General features: G+C 53.3%; 2 protein-coding genes across 5 annotated transcripts; both read left to right on the forward strand.

Moving 5' to 3' along the window:
- Positions 1-3,663: 3,663 nt before the first annotated feature.
- On the forward strand, positions 3,664-7,766 carry LOC134560642 (IgGFc-binding protein-like). Its single transcript, XM_063416857.1, has 5 exons — positions 3,664-3,912; positions 4,408-4,607; positions 5,563-5,938; positions 6,441-6,722; positions 7,634-7,766. The coding sequence occupies exons 3-5, from the start codon at positions 5,678-5,680 to the stop codon at positions 7,634-7,636; spliced, it is 546 nt and encodes a 181-aa protein (XP_063272927.1). The 5' UTR covers positions 3,664-3,912; positions 4,408-4,607; positions 5,563-5,677; the 3' UTR covers positions 7,637-7,766.
- On the forward strand, positions 6,764-14,718 carry LOC134560641 (sushi, nidogen and EGF-like domain-containing protein 1). Of its 4 annotated transcripts, none has more exons than XM_063416853.1 (6): positions 6,764-7,786; positions 9,002-9,105; positions 9,447-9,577; positions 10,057-10,344; positions 10,492-10,629; positions 11,050-14,718. In XM_063416853.1, exons 2-6 carry the CDS (start codon positions 9,012-9,014, stop codon positions 11,329-11,331), a joined length of 933 nt encoding a protein of 310 aa, XP_063272923.1. In that variant the 5' UTR covers positions 6,764-7,786; positions 9,002-9,011; the 3' UTR covers positions 11,332-14,718. The 4 variants fall into 4 exon arrangements, with proteins under 4 accessions (XP_063272923.1, XP_063272924.1, XP_063272925.1 ...); XM_063416854.1 differs by having other exon boundaries at positions 6,764-7,765; XM_063416852.1 differs by lacking the exon at positions 6,764-7,786 and having other exon boundaries at positions 8,866-9,105.
- Positions 14,719-16,612: the final 1,894 nt, after the last annotated feature.

Here is a 16,612-nt window from a genome sequence, read left to right on the forward strand (position 1 = left end):
CATAGACCCCACAGCCCTCACAGACCCTACTGCCTTCCCAGACCCCACAGCCCTCACAGACCCTGCTGCCTTCCTAGACCCCACAGCCCTCACAGACCCTACTGCCTTCATAGACCCCACAGCACTCACAGACCCTGCTGCCTTCCCAGACCCCACAGCCCTCACAGACCCTGCTGCCTTCCCAGACCCCACAGCACTCACAGACCCTGTAGCCTTCCCAGACCCCACAGCACTCACAGACCCTGTAGCCTTCCCAGACCCCACAGCACTCACAGACCCTGCTGCCTTCCCAGACCCCACAGCACTCAAAGCTGGGAAAGAGCTCACACACCCCACAGCCCTCCAAGGCCCCTGAGCCCTCACAGCCACCACAGACCAAGCCCCTGTAGCCATCCCAGCCACCACAGACCTCAAACTCCCAAAGCACTCACAGGCCACAAAGCCCTCAGTGCACCTACAATGGAGGAGAAAGGTAAAGCAAGACAAAGCAAAGCCAGCCAAGGGAAGGGAAAGGAATGGGCAAGGGAGGGCAAAGGCAAGGCAAAGAAGAGCCGAGGGAGGAGCAACGGAGAGTAGGGAAGACAAGGGCAAGGGAGGGCAAAGCAATGCAGGAACAAGGCAAGGAAGGGGCAAGGAAGGCAAAACAACGGAGGGACAAGACAAGGGAGGAGTGTTTTGGTTTAAAAAATAAATGCATGCCAAGGCAGGTGGGAACCATCCTGGAAAGGAAAGAAGACCTCTCCCTCCAAATTACTGTAATTTCAAAATTATGAGGCGTCCAGGCAAAAACGCAGGTGTAGGAATAACAGTTCTTTACATGAAAAAACCCCAACATCCCAACAGAACAGTAACAAACTCGGCACGTCTCAAACGCCATTTCTCCCCCTTTGGTGTCATTATGACTCCCCTCAGCAGGAGGGGCTGGCACACTTTGGGAAGCAGAGGCTGCCACGGCTCCACTGGCACAGAGAGCAGAGGAAGAAAACTGCTCCTCCTGCAAACTCACCCGGGCGGCAGCTGGTCGTGGCACTGCCCACAGCAGCAGGCACAGGCTGGGGGAGTCGCCAGGGCTCGAGCGTGGTGCTGAGTACTGTGCACAGAGATGTGGCCGAGACTGCCTGGCTCCAGGCAGCACTGCGCGACTGCTCCGGATCCCCCAGGAAAAGAAGGAGGCACCTGCAGCCAAGTGTCGGGTCAGACCTTTCACAGCACCAAGCCACAACTCCTGAAAAACCCCAAGCGAAGAGCCCATCCCCAGCCAAAACTCCCCAACCCCAAAACCACTCCACTGGAATGCCAGGGCCATCGGTCACTTCCTCCTGTATCCTGATCACTGACTATTCACCTCGAAAGCCGCCTCCTCCCCTTCCAGGGTCTCCCTGATAACAACGGGAAGGATTCACTGAGAATCCTAAACCCAGGACAAGGAGCAAATCAAAACAAGGCAAGGGAAAGGCAAGGCAAGGCAAGAACGGATAAGGCAAAGAAGGGCCAAGGCAAGGACAGGGAGGGGCAAGGCAAGGCAAGGGAGGGGCAAAACAAGGCACGAAGCAATGAAAGGCAGGGAGGGGAAAGGCAATAGCAATTAAGGCAAGACAAAGAAAATAAGAGCAGGGGTTGGCAAGGCAAGGGGTAGGCAAAGGAAGGAAAGCAAAGGCAGGGTAATGGAGAAGCATGGGAGGGAAAAGGCAATGGAGGGGGGCAGAAGGCAAGGCAGTAGAGGGGAAAGAAGGGGCAAAGGAGAGGCAAAACAGGCACGGGCAATGAAAAATGACAGCAAGGCAAGGGAGGGGTAGGCAAGAAAGGGCAATGGAGGGGAAGGCAAGGCAAGAGAGGAGTAGGTAATGCAAGGGAGGGGAAAGGCAAAGAAGGGGCAAGGAAAAGAAAGGGAAGGGGAAGAGTGGAGTAAGGCAAGGGTGGAGCATGGGGTGGGCAAAGAAAGAAAAGCAAATGCAAGGAAAGGGGGGCATGGGTGGGGAAAGGATAGGCAAGGCAAGGGCAGGTAAGGGAGGAGTAGGAAAGGCAAAGCACAAGAGGAGTATACACGGGATTGCACAGGATGGCAAGGGAGGGATGGACAAGGTGAGGCAAGGGAGGGCTCAGCAGGCCAAGGGGAAGGAAGGGCAAAGCGAGGGAGGGGCAAATTGGAGGCAAGGAGGGGTAAGTCAGAGGGGCATGGTGAAGAAAGGCAAAGCCAGGCAAGGGAGTGGCATAGGAGAGGCAAGTCAATACACGGCAGGAAAAGGGAGAAGGGAGAGGAAAGAGAAGGGCAAGAGAAGAGAAAAGCATGGCAAGGAAAGTAAGAGGTGACAGAGGGGCAAGGCAAAGGAAGGCTAGGGAAGGAAAGGCAAGAGAGGGACAGATAAGGCAAGGGAGGGGCACACAAGGGTGTGGCAATGAAAGAAAATGGTAGGCAAGGACAAGCAACAAAAGGTAAAAGTAGGAGAGGCAAGGCAAGGAATGGGAAGAGTAGGCAAGCCAAAGCTTGTTGAACCAAGGTAACATAAAATGTTTATCTTTTTCAGGCTGGCCATCTCCAATCAGGGTCTGTGCAGAGGTGCTCAGGCACAGGGGCCTTGATGTCCCTTAGTTAGGGATAGTTGTCATTCATGCCTTGGAGAGTTTTCAGACCAAACCAGCTGACAGGGACAAAATTGCAACAAAATCCTGTAAACTCTGCTAATAAATATGCATTGAGTGTCTTTGCACAGAGGGTTCATGTGCACAAACACATGTGAACTGTAATAGGTGATATTGTAAGCCAAACCATACATAACCAGGTGGTTATGTAAATTGTAAAGATGAGTACAGTAATAGTCTTAAGACTGCATATGAGGAAACAAGAGTGCTAACATGGCAAAACAAACCAAAAAGCAAAAAGTAGCTTCTTTTAATGCAACAGATTAGTAAGATAGAAGAAGAATATCAGTGACATTCATACAAACTTGTCCATTTACACCAACAAAGCTCAGCAAAATCTAATCTCAGATGTAGAGTCGCTTTATCTTCCGGATAGATTCCTCCCACCAGTCATTCCAACGCTGAATTGCCAGCAGCTGAGCTGCACTTTCTTCCTTGATCTGGGCAAACATCTGTTCAACTTTACCTTTGTATTTCTGTATAAAAAAACCCAACAATTAAGGACAAAATTCATAGTGACCAAATATAATTTTATTTGCCTAAATCCACAGCCTGATCCATTGTGTCAGAAGACTGCATAGAGGCGACTTATTTTTTGCCTTTGACAATAGAACGATGTGAATAATTAACTATTAGCTGTGTTCCTTTTAAAGACTTTTGAAATTAAACTATCAGCAATGTTTAAATTTTCTAAAGATCTTGCTAAAATGCAAGATCTTCCTAAGAGGAGGGTGTTGCCTTGTCTCAAGACCCAAGTATGCATCTCCAACACGGGATGCACTCGGGCTCTTGCTGGAGCTTCTTAACTCTAAAGTATGAACTGAACTCTTACAAAACTGCTAAAAAGTTATTTCCTCTAAACAGGGACATGCACACTCTGCAGGGGGGCCCCAAAATCCTCTATGACGGCAATGCGTATGTGGTGCTGACACTGCCACCCCCATCCCGCCGCCCTCGGGGCCTCTGTGGCAACTTCAACGACGACGACCCTGCCGGGGAGGCTCGGGACAGCCCCCCCCCAAAACTGCACCCACCTGGCGCCCAGCCCAAGCTGCTCCCCGGACCAGGCGCGGCGCTGCGCGGTGCTGGCAGACCCCGAGGGACCCTTCACGGGGTGTCACGGCGCGATGCCGCCCCACACGTACCTGGGGACCTGCGAGCGCCACGTGTGTGGAGGAGGGGGCGACCCCTGCCCCGGCTTTCAGGGCTACGCAGCCGCGTGCCAGGCAGCCGGAGGTGCGCTCCGGGAGTGGCAGGAGGCCACGGGTTGCCGTGAGTATATGGAGGGGTCGGGAATTCTGGGGGGGGGGTCGGGAATCTGAGGTGACAGGAGGTATGGAGTTGGGAATTTGGGGTGGTGAAGTTTTGGGAGGATGGGAATTTAGGGATCAGAATTTTTATGGGGGCAGGAATCCTACAGAGTGGAAATTTTGATGGGGGTGGGAATTTGGAGGTCTAGGGGAGTGGAATGGAGCAGGGGGCTCATTCCTGCATGGAAAAAGGTATAAATGTCCACATTGCTAAGCCCCTATCTGGGGATATCCCAAATCACACCCTCAAAGGAAACCATTCCCCCCCACCCCCAAACAGTAAGCCTGTGTCCCACAGTGGAACCGTGTGCAACCAGTGAGGCTCCCACAATGGTAGCCCCATCAGACCGTCCACCCCAAAGATGGGACGGCATTGATCCCAGGAGACACCTGTAGACCCCTGATGATCCCCTAGTAGCCCTAATGACTGCATTTGTTTTTTCCCTCCCTCTCCCAGCTCTCACCTGCCCCCCCAAGAGCCGCTACCAGCTGTGTGCCCGCACCTGTGAGCACACCTGTGCAGGTGTGTCGGTGCCACCCCCGTGCAGCGAGCGCTGCTTTGAGGGGTGTCAGTGCGCCGAGGGGCTGCTGTTCGATGGGGCCCGCTGCGTCCTCCCCGGCACCTGCGGCTGCCTGCACCAGGGGCGCTACTTCCAGGTGGGTGTGGCCCCAGTGCCTCCCAGTACAGCCCAGTTCCAGCCCTAGCTCCTTCCTGGCTCCCCATGTTGATGCCGGGTCTCTTCAGTGTGCCTCGCACAGTGTTCCCAGTCCCTGCCAGTACACCCCGGTTCTCTACCAGTCCTTTCCAGTTCCCTCCCGAGTGCCCCCCAGTGTCTCCAGTCCCTCCCAGTACATTCCAGTTCCTTCTGGTGTGCCCTCCCCGGTGTTCCCAAGTGTTCCCAGTCTCCCCAGTCCCCTCCAGTTTGCTTCACAGTATCCTCAGTCCCTCCAAGTGCAACACAGTTCCTCCCAATCCGTTCCAGTCTCCCCCAGCTGACTCCAGGTCCCTCCAGTGTGCCTCCCAAAGTGTTCCCAGTCCCTCCCAGTATACCCCAGCATCCTCCATGTCACCATTTCTCCCCAGTGTACCCCACTTCCCCCAAGCACATCCCCCTGTGCGCCCCCCTTTACTCCAGGGTCTCTCCTCCCCTCCAGTCTCTCCTGGTATTCCCTGTATTGTCCACAGTCTCTGCCAGGGTATTCGAGTCCTCCCCCCCTTTCCCCCACAGTGTTCCAAATCCCTCCCAGTTTGTCTCTCTTCCCCCCACAGTGCCTCCCAATGTATCCCAGTCCCTTAGTGGGGGGACTTAGTGTCCTTCCCAGTGTCTCCCAGCATGTCCCAGTGTCCCCCTGTGTCTCCACCAGTGTTCCCAGTGTCCCCTAGTGTGTCCCAGTCCCTGCAGTGTGCCCCCCATGGGGGACATGGGGATGTGTGAGGGCATGGGCACACACTGGGGGCATGCTGGTGGTCCCCATGGGCACCCACTGGGGATATGGAAGACATGGACCCCCTTCCCCCCTCCCACAACACCTCACAGCATGATCATCCCCATTTTTTTGGCCATTTTTGGCCACTTTTCCCTACTTTCCACATTTTATCCACAGAAAACAGATTGCTGAGACCATCCTGACCCCTGACTGCTCCCAGTCCTGCACCTGCCGGGGGCCCGGGGGCCTCCAGTGCCGCCCCTTCACTTGTCCCTTCAGCCACACCTGTGGCCTCCGTGATGGCACCCGCACCTGCATTTGCACACCCGGGGCGCTGTGCCCTGTCCCCTGCCACCCGCTTTGTCACCTTTGACGGTGTCACTGGGGCCACCCTGGCCACCGGCATCTACATGGTGGCCAGCGTGTGCAACCCCCGGGACCCTGCATGGTTCCGGCTGCTGGAGGACATCAGGGACATTGGGGACCAGCCAGCAGTGGTGGCACTTCACCTCTTCACCCCCCATGGCCTCATCACTGTGCGGAGGAACAGGAAAGTCTGGGTAAGTTGTCACCAGCCTGGGTGGCACCCAAAAATGTTGTCACCACCGCACATTGGCACCCTTCATGTCCTTCTCACCTTCATTTTAATTTAAAAAAAAAAAAAAAATCAGTATTTTTTCCCCTAAGTTCAGACCAGGTAAGAATCCCCATGGGTTGTCCAATCCCACCAGCACCACATAATGTTCTTACCTTAATTTTGCCCCAAACTGCTCTTTTTCCTCCCCAATTTCCTACTAGTGAAGCACCTGTGTGGGTGATGGTCACTAAGAGACATCCATAAATTGACACACCCCATAATTTTGACCAAAATTGCTCTTTTTTCTCCCAGTTTCATGTCAGACAAGCACCTACATGGTTGTCCCTCATCCTACCCCCACCATGCCTTGATGCATCCCATCATATTTCCACAAACTCCCTCCTTTCCACTCAGATTCCTCCAACTCCGCTTCACCCCTGTGTCACCCCCAATCGCCTTTTTTCCCCTAATTTGGTGTTCTGCAGCTCAATGGGGTCCCCACGCCTCTGCCCTTGGAGCTCCCGGGGCCATTGGCCATCACGGAGGTGCTCACGACCCTCCGGATCAGCCGGATCCCGGGATTTCTGGTGGAACTGGGTGCCACGGGGGTGACAGTGGAGGTGCCCAGGGAAGCATGGGTGACGCTCTGTGGCCTCTGCGGGGACTTTGACGGTGCCACCAGCAATGACCTGCGAGGGCCCGACGGGACGGTGACGAGCGACGCGTGGGCACTGGCCGAGGCCTGGCGGGCGCCCGACTTCACCCAGGTGGGGGACACTGGGGGACACTGGGGGAGGGGTGTCTTAGGCTGGGGGGATTTGGCTGTCTTAGGGGTGGCACTAGGGGGAACAGTGCCAAAAAACGCGTGAAAATAGCCTAAAAAAGAGGAAAAGAGCCCCCCCCCAAGGGGAAAGAAGCTCCAGAAGATGGAAAAGAGACCAAATGGGGAAAAACAGTTCCCCAAAAGGGAGAAAAGAGCCCCAAAAAGATGAGAGAAAAAAGCCTCAAAAAGATGAGAGAAAAAAAAAAAAACCAAAACCAGGAGATAGAGCCAAAACTGGAGAAAGAGCGCAAAAAGCAGGGGAAATGACCCCAAAATACTGGAAAAGAGACCAAAAAAGGGAGGAAGAGCACAGACGGGGGAAGTAACCCCAAAGGATGGAAAAAGAGACCCATAAATGAGCAAAGGAGCTCAGAAGTGGGGGGAAAGAGCACAAAGGAAGGGAGAAAAGACCCCTCAAAGAGAAAAAGAACTGAAACAAGTGGAAAAAGATCAAAAAAAGAAGATGGGGGGAGGGTGGAAAGAGCCCCCCCAATGAGATTAAAAGCTCAAAATGGTGGGAAAGGACACAAAAAATGGGTGAAGGACCCAAAAAGGCGCCGGGAGGGGGGGGGGGGGGTGTGAGGAAGTATGAAAACAGAAGAAAGAGGAAAAAAAAATAAAAGTGGGAAAAGAGAGAAAAAGGGGAAAGGGGCCAGAAATATATGGGAAAATATGTGAAGGAGGGAAGAGGACAAAGAGAGAGACACCAGAGAAGGGGAAAGAGCCCCTCAAAAGGGCGGGAGGGGGGACGACGACAAGCAAGAAAAGAGACCGGAAAAGGGGGGAAAGATCTGAAAGATCTTAAACTGGGGGAAACTGCCACGAAATCCCCCTTTTGCCTTTCTTCCCACCCAGTGATGTGGAACATTGGCATTTCACCTGAGTGGCCGCGCCCCATCGCTGACGTCACCCTCAAACCGCCTCAGATCTGGAAAACCCGGATTTTTATAAGCCCCCAAACGGTGCTTTCGCCCCAAAATAAAACCTGTGAGGAAATGCCGTTTGCGGGTGATCTGGGGATAAAATCCTGGGGATTCTGGGAAAACAGGAGCGTGGGAATGTGCTGAGGGGCAGTTGTGGGGCGGGGAGGGCTGTTCCCACCCTGTCCTGCCGCGGGCGGTTCCGTGTCCCCCCTTCCCCCGCCCCCCGTCGGTCAATATTTCCCAACGCCGGAGTCCCACGGGGGGGAGGGGCGGGGGGGCACCCGGATGTTTGGTGCCGGGGAGGGGGAGGGGGTTCCCGGACATCCGAGTCCAGCGTGGGAGGAGTGCGCTGCGGCACACCTGGAGGGGACCCCTCACCAGTATCCCCAGTTCCTCCCAGTACATGCCAGGACCCAACCCCCCAGCCCCCTCCAGTGTGCCCCCCGGCATCCCCAGTCTCTCCCAGTACAACACACCCCTACCCCCCAGTCTCTTCCAGCCTTCCTTAGCTGACCCCAGTGTACCCCCACTGTCCCCAGTCCCTCCCAGTGCATTCCAGTCCTCCCCCACTATTCCCCACGGTGTTCCCAAATGCCTCCCAGTTTGTCCCAGTCCCTTCTACTGCATCTCAGTGTCACTAAGTGTCCCCCAGCCCCCGTTTAAGTTTGCAGTGTCCCCCAATGTCCCATCATTCCCCAGTGCCTCCCAACGCATCCTAGACACACTCAGTGTCCCCCCAGTGTCCCCTCCAGCCTTCCCAGTGTCCCCCAGCACATCCCAGCCCAGTCCATCCCAGTCCATTCCAGTCCCCCCCCAGTTGCGGTCTGGGCAGAGACGGAACTGCCTGGGGCCCTGGGAGGTGCCACCTGGGGGTGTCCCGTGTCACCCCCCCACCCCCCCAGCCTGTCCCCTCCGTGGGGATAAAGTGGCTCCAGCCACAGCATTGGGACAGCCTGGGACCATGGGAGTGCAGTGAGTGGGGACACTGGTGGGCATGGGGGACATGGGGACATATGGGACATGGGGACACTTATGGGACATGGTGGACACAGAGAAATACGGGGGACCAGTGAGGACACATGGGATATGGGGCACATGGGGAGACATGGGGACATGGAGGGGGGACATGAGGGACGTGGTGGGACATAGGGAGGACAAGGGGACAAAGGGGACGTGCAGCACATTGGGGGAGACATGGAGGGGCATGGTGGGATATGGGGACACTGGGGACATGGGGAAGATGAAGAGGTCACAGGGGACATGGGAACATGTTTGATGGGGGATCCCCTCACTCCCTCAGGCCTGGGCACATGAAGGTCCCCCCCATCCTCCTCCTCCTCCTCCTCAGCCACGCAGAGGAGTGGGGACCCTTGGGGACATCGGGGACTCCTGTGAGACCCCTGGGTGAGTTTGGGGTCTCAGGCTTACACTGGGGGTGTGCCAGGCCCATAATGGGAGGTTCTGGAGTGATACTGGGGGTCCTAGGCCCATAGTGGGAGGTCCCAGTCCCACACCAAGAAGTCTCAGGCCCATACTGGGACATCCCAGCCCCCTACCAGCAGGCCCCATGCCGACCCTGGGAGGTTCTGGGGTGACACTGGGGGTCCTTGACCCATATGGGAAGTCCCAGACCCATACTGGAACATCCCAACTCCATTCTGGGAGGTCTCAGGTGTGTCCCCCAGGTGGGGTCCTGTGTGCCACTGGGTATGTGTCCCAGGTGTGTGACAGGTGTGTGTCCCCAGGTGAGGTCCTGTACCCCTTCGGACCAGGGGTGGGAGATGAGGCCACCCACCACGAGGACGACGGGACGAGCCCTGAGATCTTCCTGCAGGAAAACTTCTCCTTCTTTGGACGTGCCCAGCGCTCACTCTATGTGGGTCATGTAACCAGGAGCACATGGGAGATGTGGCATTTGGTGGGCGTCACAGGTGGAGGGTGACACCAAGGGGAGGGGGACAAGTTGGATGTAGCCACCAAAGTTGTTGTCACCTCTTCCTCCTCTGCCTCCTTGACTATGTTGGTGAGTGGGGACCCCTGGGGACATCAGGGATACCTGTGGGGGTCCCTGAGGACACTGGGGACACCTTTGGGACCCTCAGGTGTTTTTGGGGTTCCAGACCCATACTGGTAGATTCTAGGGTCACACTGGGGCTCCCAGGCCCATACTGGGAGCTTCTGTGGTGACTGACTGGAGGTTGGGGGTCATGACAGTTGAGGCCACCATGACAGGGATCACTGTGATCGGGATCCCCATGACTGGAGACACTAGGACCTCTGTACCTGGGATCACCATGGAGGGTCACTGTGGTTGGTGCAACTCAGGTGTGTCCGATGGGTGATCTTTGCCTGCAGGTGAACAATAATGGTGTAGTGTCCTTTGGAACGATGGTCCCGGAGTTCACCCCCCAGCCCTTCCCGCTGCTGGGCAACCGCCCCTTTGTGGCACCCTACTGGGCTGATGTGGACACCCGTCTGGGAGGGGACGTCTTCTACCGGCAGAGCCGGGACCCCCAGCTGCTGGCGCGCCTGGCCCAGGACCTGGCACCTGCTGTGCCACCTGGGGACCCACCCCCACAGCCGACCTGGGCATTCGTGGCCACGTGGGACCGTGTGGCCTATTTTGGGGCTGCTTCAGACAAGGTGGGACATGGGACAAGGTGAGGGGCCTCAAATATCTTGACTTTCAACCGTGATGTCCCTAACCATGGTGGCACCAAAGGTTTGGGGACAGAGGGATGGATACACAGCTGAGGGTCATGGTGACATGTTGACAATGTCCCCCTGCAGGTGAACACCTTCCAGGCTGTGCTGGCCTCCGACGGTACCACCTGCTTTGTAATGCTCAACTATGGGGACCTGCAGTGGACAACTGGCATTGCTAACCAGGGGGATCCGCACACTGGCCTGGGGGGCACCCCTGCACAGGTGGAGACAGAGAGAGGGACAGAGGGCACTGGGCTTGGGGACATCCCTGTACAGATGAGGACAGTCCAAGGGATGGGGAACACTACGCTAGGAGGGATTCTGGGCTTGAGGGGTGTAAAGAATTTTGGGGTGGAATTAAGGGGATTTGGATAGAATTAAAGGGATTTGAGATGAAATAAGGGGGATTTTTCAGTAGAATTTGGGATAGTATTAAGGAGATTTGTATTGAAATCATAGCGATTTGGTCTGATATCGGGGATTTTAGGCGGAATGAAATGGATTTTGGGTGAAATTATGCTCATTTTGGGTAAAATTCAATGGGAATGTGAGCAGAATTTAACTCCCATCTTCTCCTGTCACTCTGATCCCCTCCCCCCTCCCTTTCTGTTCCCCGCTGTTCCTCTGTTTTCCCCCCTGCAGGCTGGGTTCAACAGTGGGGACGAGATTCACTACTACAATGTGCCAGGGTCACGCACGGCTGCAGTGCAGAGCCTTAGCCACCACAGCAACCTGGGGGTCCCAGGGCGCTGGGCTTTCCGTGTTGACCACTTTGAGGCCACTGAGGGACCCCCTGAGACCCCTGGCACCCTATCAAAGACCCCTGAGGCCTCCTGGAGTTCCTTGGCACCTCACAAGACCCCCGCAGTATCCCCCAACCCTCCCAGGACCACTGAGGAGCAGGTGTATGTCTGTGGGTCGTGAGCGGGTGACACCTGGAACATTTGGGTACGGGCGGGGGGTTGCCTAACAGCCCTCCCCCCACCCCTACAGAAGCATGTGCCCCCACAGAGGCTGCATTATGATGGAAATAGCAATAAACACCTGCTCAGCAACACCTGTGTCAGGTGTGTGTATGCAGATGCATGTGGGCAGCAACACAGGTGTTATGTATGAAACGTGTATCCATCTCCGCCTGTTCCCATGAAGGTGATGGAATCAGCTGAGGAGGGAAATTGTCAGTAAGGGGTGACATCTGGGTTGCACATAGGTGTGACAAACACACACCTGAGTCCCACATAGGTGTGACATAGACACACCTGGATAACATCTGTTGCCAAATGCACTACATCTGGACACCCAGCTCACACACTCCTGCATGGTGTTACACCTGGACACCACCTGAGTTCCACACAGGTGTGGATCCACCTGGATAATACCTGCTACAATACAGCACTCCACTGGGACAACATCTGGGTTGCAGAGAGGTGTACCATCACCTGGACACCACCAGCCCAGCCAAGGGCCCCAACACTAAAACCAAGGGCAAAGTAAAGAAAAGGGTTTGGGTTACAGTTAGGGTTAGAGGTTACAGTTAGGGGTAAGTGGTTAGGGCTGTGGTTTGGTTAGGAGTAGGGCTAGGATTTAGGGTTTAGGGTAGGTTAGAGCTAGATAAGGGGTTATTGTTAGGGTCAGAGGCTAGGGATGCTTTTATTAATTATCTGTAAGCTTTTATATAATATTGGAGTGGTGTGATTTTTCATTGTTAATATCTGTAGTTATCCTTTTGGGGGCAGGATGTAAAAGATATTAATAGTGCTAGGTTTTTAGTGAGAAATATTTTTCAGTCTAGAGTGCAGGGATGGTCCAGAGGAACTTCTAAATTAAGCCCTATTTTGCTTTACACCAGCACTTTCCTTTCTTACAGATCTTTGGTGAAGACAAAGTGTCAGGGTCTACTTTCTAAATTAGTTACACTTTCAAAGATCTGTTTATTAACTGACACCAAGATCACTTAGGAGCAGCTTATCATTGGTGTGGGTAGGATCCCAGAAGAGAAGGGGCTGGTGGAGATGTCTCAAACACCAAAAGCCATTCTGTTGGTGAAGAAGGAAGAACACAGTGTGACTGTGGAAGGTGCCATGCAGGGGTAGGGCACCATTTTGTGGCACAAACATCCTTGTTCCAGTCCCTGGAGACACAACAAACAAAAGGCAGCATGAGCAAAGGAAAGGGCAGGATCTGTCAACCAAAGATTGACCTAGCAGGGGAGGAGAAGTGACCACTCAAGATCCCCAAAGCCTCCAGCCCACTTCAAGAAAGATTTGAAAAAATGGATTGAGCATGAGAATTAATGTCCAAAGATAGTCACAGCTATCTGTCTGTAAAGTGGTATCAACACCAAGCCCAGGCACTGCCTCCAGGACTGATTATCTCACAGCTTTCCTTCCTGTCTGTGAAAAACAAAGTTCACTCTTTAGATTTTTTTAGAAGTTTAATAAAGGATAAAAAAGGGACAATATCCAGCACTGGGGTGCTTGGCTATATGCCAAAAGCACACCATTAGCACTGTTACAGGGGTACATACATATTGGTAAAAATAACCCCATAATATTGGCTTTCTCATTTGTGTATTAGTCTTTATATGTTGGTATTGATTGTAAATATAGCACAATTTATAACCCTTTTTAGCTGCTTACTAATATAACCTAATTTTTCATTTTAGGTATGCACTGTATAGCCCATGGAAATCATAGTGTGATGAATGTATTATGTTGATGTATATGACCTTACAGCTCATAGAAATAGTAGTATGATGAATGTATTGCACTGTAAGCCTTAGCAAAATATAAAATGTTAAAATACTTGTATGTAACTGAGAGAACTGTATAAAACAGTTAAGTTGTTTCCCACATCTTCTGACTGACCTCTCCAAGTCACCAAAAGCCATCCAAGAACTGTTGGTGAAGAAGGAAGAACACAAATGTGACTGTGGAAGGTGCCATGCAGGGGTATGTGGTGGTTTGTGAATTTAGCTTATAATATTTCTTGTTCTGATTGTACTGTTCAGTTCTTTATACCCCTCCCCCCTAATTAATATTCCTTTGTTCTCCCTCAGCAAGTAAGTTCCAGTTATATGTCAATCACCCTTCCCGCCTTTGGAAATCCCCTCCTATCCCTTCCTGGTTGGTCCTTGCCCCATCACCCCACCTTTGCCACTCCCCTGGAGACTTCCTCTATTGGTTGTCTGCTGCAAACCCCGCCTTCCTCTGTCCCAGTATAAAAGTTGATGTTTCCAAGTTATCCTCGGCCAGTTGTGGGCTGAGGTGGTTGAATAAACCTCTCTTGGTTCTGGCAACTGACTCCCTCTTTCTTTCGCCTCCGTCTTGTCACTGCTACATCAGCCACATAGACCCTGCCAGGAAACAAGAACCCACTAGGAGACAGCCCTGTCTGCGCTGCTTACAGGCTGTCCCTTGTTGCTGCCACCGGTGCCTGAGCTAACTGGGTGGTCAGAGACCCTGAGGTCTTTAGGGCACCGTGACAGTGCTGGCGACCAACATGGGGCCCTGAAAAAGGGCTTTGGACTTCTTGAAGGACCCCACAGACAGGATTGGTGAGCGCCCAGAACTGAAGCGGGGCTCACGGAAAAATCCTTGGACATCGCACCACCTCCAGTGCGAGCTGCTTGGGGTCCGAGAGGTGCTCCTGGAGGAGAGGAAGGCAGCCTTCTCCGCTGCACTCCAGAGGAGGTCTTTTCATTGACGGAGGTTCCCCAAGGTCAGCTTTTCACCCACCGCCAGGGAGTTGGTAAGTATACCCCACCTAAAAGGGGGGAAGCAGCTGGTGTGGAGTTTACTCCCCAGACTGCGGGTTACGCGGCCCTCGGAGATTGGGTTTTTTGGCCCTCTGCCCTGGTCGGAGTTGCCCTGGTGTTTTGTGGTTTTTCGGTTTGCTTTTATGGATTTTGAGTTGGTGAACAGGTGGCTCACGAGACTACCAGCTTTGAATTTCGCCTTTGGTAGGCAGGGTGCTGGAAGTCAGCTTCTGTTAAGCATCGTGGCCCGGGTTGTTTTGTGAGTGTGAGAGAATTTTTGTCTCCAGTAGTTGGAAGTGCACGGTGGTTTTCGATTTTTGGTGAATTTTGAGTTTACCTGGCCTTGGTGGTGTGCTGCATTTAAAAACTAAAAGAGGATGGGTGCCTCACTTTCTGCAGCACAGAAAGGGTTTTTTTATAAGTTAATTGAATTGTTAGATGTTAAGAATGTTAAATATTCTAAAAGTTGTCTAAAAAGGTTCGTCAAGTGGATTTTTTTGCATTTTCCAAACGCAACTCAGGCAATGGCCCACAGCGCACGATTTTGGGGCACTGTGGAGAAGAAATTGATTGAATTAGGAAATTGCCAAGAGAAAGAAGTCCAAAAATTTTCATTTTTAATTTTGCAAATTAAAGACACTTTGGAAAGTAGGGAAGTGCAAAAAGATCCACAGATGAGACATGCCTGCCCTAGTTTCCCCTTGCCCCAGTCCCAATCCCTCTTCCCGAACTAGAGGAATTTTGAAAGGAGCGGCGACCCAAAGGTCTCCTAGCCCAGGCTCTTTTCAAAATTCCAGATCCCCCAGCCTCAGCAGTCTTGGCTGGACTGCAGGTGACTCCTCAGAATGCCCTGGCCAGAAAGACCAAGGATCCTACCTTTCCCCAAACTCCCCCAGTTCTAGACCCCATGTTTGATTTAATTTAGGTGCGTCACAGGAGCCTCAAAATGGCGCCTGTGGCACACAAAATGGAGGCGACCGCATGGCGCGGTTGTCATCCTTTTCTTCTTCCCACAATCCCTTTCACCCTCCCCCCTCTTTCGCTTCCTCATGCAACACTTTCCGGTCCCATACCCCTCCCACTTCTCCAAAGTTCCCACCCACCCGCCCTGCCCATCGATCCGCCCCACAGGTGGAGTCACATGTGTCTTCCCACCCTGGAAGGAGGCCATCTTGTCATCCTGATTCCCACACTCCCTCTTCTGGTTCCCACGATTGGGACCCGGAAGACGTCTTTCTCTGCCGCACCAGTCACCTACCACAGGTCACATGGAGGAACGACTGATCCCAATTGGCATCCCTTTTCACAAAACATAATTCGTGGCCTTTGCAAAGCACACAAAGAATACAGCAGAGAAAGTCCCTATTTCTGGGGTCTCCTAACAGCCGACCTCACAGGAGTTGTTGCCGTTCCCGCAGACCTTCGACAGTTGTTTTCATGCCTCATGAGCAGTACAGAGTTTAGACTCTGGGACGCTGCATGGAAGCAACTGCTGCGAGACACCCTGCCTGATCTTTTAACTAACCCCGCAACTGCTGTGGATGACCAGGGGAATCCTCTTATCATAGAGCTCCTATGCAGCGAGGGCCAATTCAGTTCCCCAGATACCCAGGCCTCCCTGAACCCTTCTGCAGTCCTTTCAACAATAGTAACCCTCGCCTGCAAAGAATTTTCACCCTGCAACCCCATGGGCCACTGCCACCCTACACAGCAATTAAAGAGGGCCCATCTGAATCATTTGTTGATTTTGTAGAAAGACTGACAAGGGCCATCAAAATTCAAGTAAAAAATGAGAGTGCGAGGGAACAGATTTTGGTGGAAATTGCCTTTGTTAATTCAAATGATCTATGTCGCTCAGCAGTCTTGAGTCTTCCTTTAGATCCCCCTCGCACCCTCCAGTCCATACTTTGTATCACCTCTGTGGTGATACAAAGGGAGCACAGCTGGGGCTGCCACCTCTGTGGTGTCACAAAGGGAGCAAAGCTGGGGCTGCCACCTTTGTGGAGTCACAAAGGGAACAATGCTGGGGCTGCCACCTCTGTGGTGTTAAAAGGGAACAAAGCGAGGGCTGGCAACTCTGAGTGTAACGAAGGGCACAAAGAGGGGGCTGCCACCACTGTGGTGTCACAAAGAGAACAAAGCTAGCACTGCCACCACTTTGGTGTCACAAAGGGAACAAAGCTGGGGCTGCCACGTCTGTGGTGTCACAAAGGGAGTAAAGCAGGGGCTGCCACCTCTGTCGTGTCACAAAGGCAACAAAGCAGGGGCTGCCACCTCTGTGGTGTTACAAAGGGAGGAAAGCTGGGGCTTCCACCTCACTGGTGACACAAAGGGAGCAAATCTGAGGCTGCCACCTCTGTGGTGTCACAAAGAGAGCAAAGTGTGGGCTGCCACCTCTGAGTGTAACAAAGAGCACAAAGAGGGGTCTGCCACCCCTGTGGTGTCACA

This window comes from Prinia subflava, chromosome 20 (assembly GCF_021018805.1).
Source record: "Prinia subflava isolate CZ2003 ecotype Zambia chromosome 20, Cam_Psub_1.2, whole genome shotgun sequence".
NCBI classification, from domain to species: Eukaryota; Metazoa; Chordata; class Aves; order Passeriformes; family Cisticolidae; genus Prinia; species Prinia subflava.

Excerpts from the sequence above, each read along its gene's own strand:
- LOC134560641 (XM_063416852.1), top strand. The coding sequence starts at position 8,970 with ATGTTTGATGGGGGATCCCCTCACTCCCTCAGGCCTGGGCACATGAAG. Across the intron at positions 9,578-10,056 it reads GTGCCCAGCGCTCACTCTAT|GTGAACAATAATGGTGTAGT; the intron begins GTGGGTCATGTA and ends CTTTGCCTGCAG. Across the intron at positions 10,630-11,049 it reads TGGGGGGCACCCCTGCACAG|GCTGGGTTCAACAGTGGGGA; the intron begins GTGGAGACAGAG and ends TCCCCCCTGCAG.
- LOC134560642 (XM_063416857.1), top strand. The coding sequence starts at position 5,678 with ATGGCACCCGCACCTGCATTTGCACACCCGGGGCGCTGTGCCCTGTCC. Across the intron at positions 5,939-6,440 it reads GGAGGAACAGGAAAGTCTGG|CTCAATGGGGTCCCCACGCC; the intron begins GTAAGTTGTCAC and ends GGTGTTCTGCAG.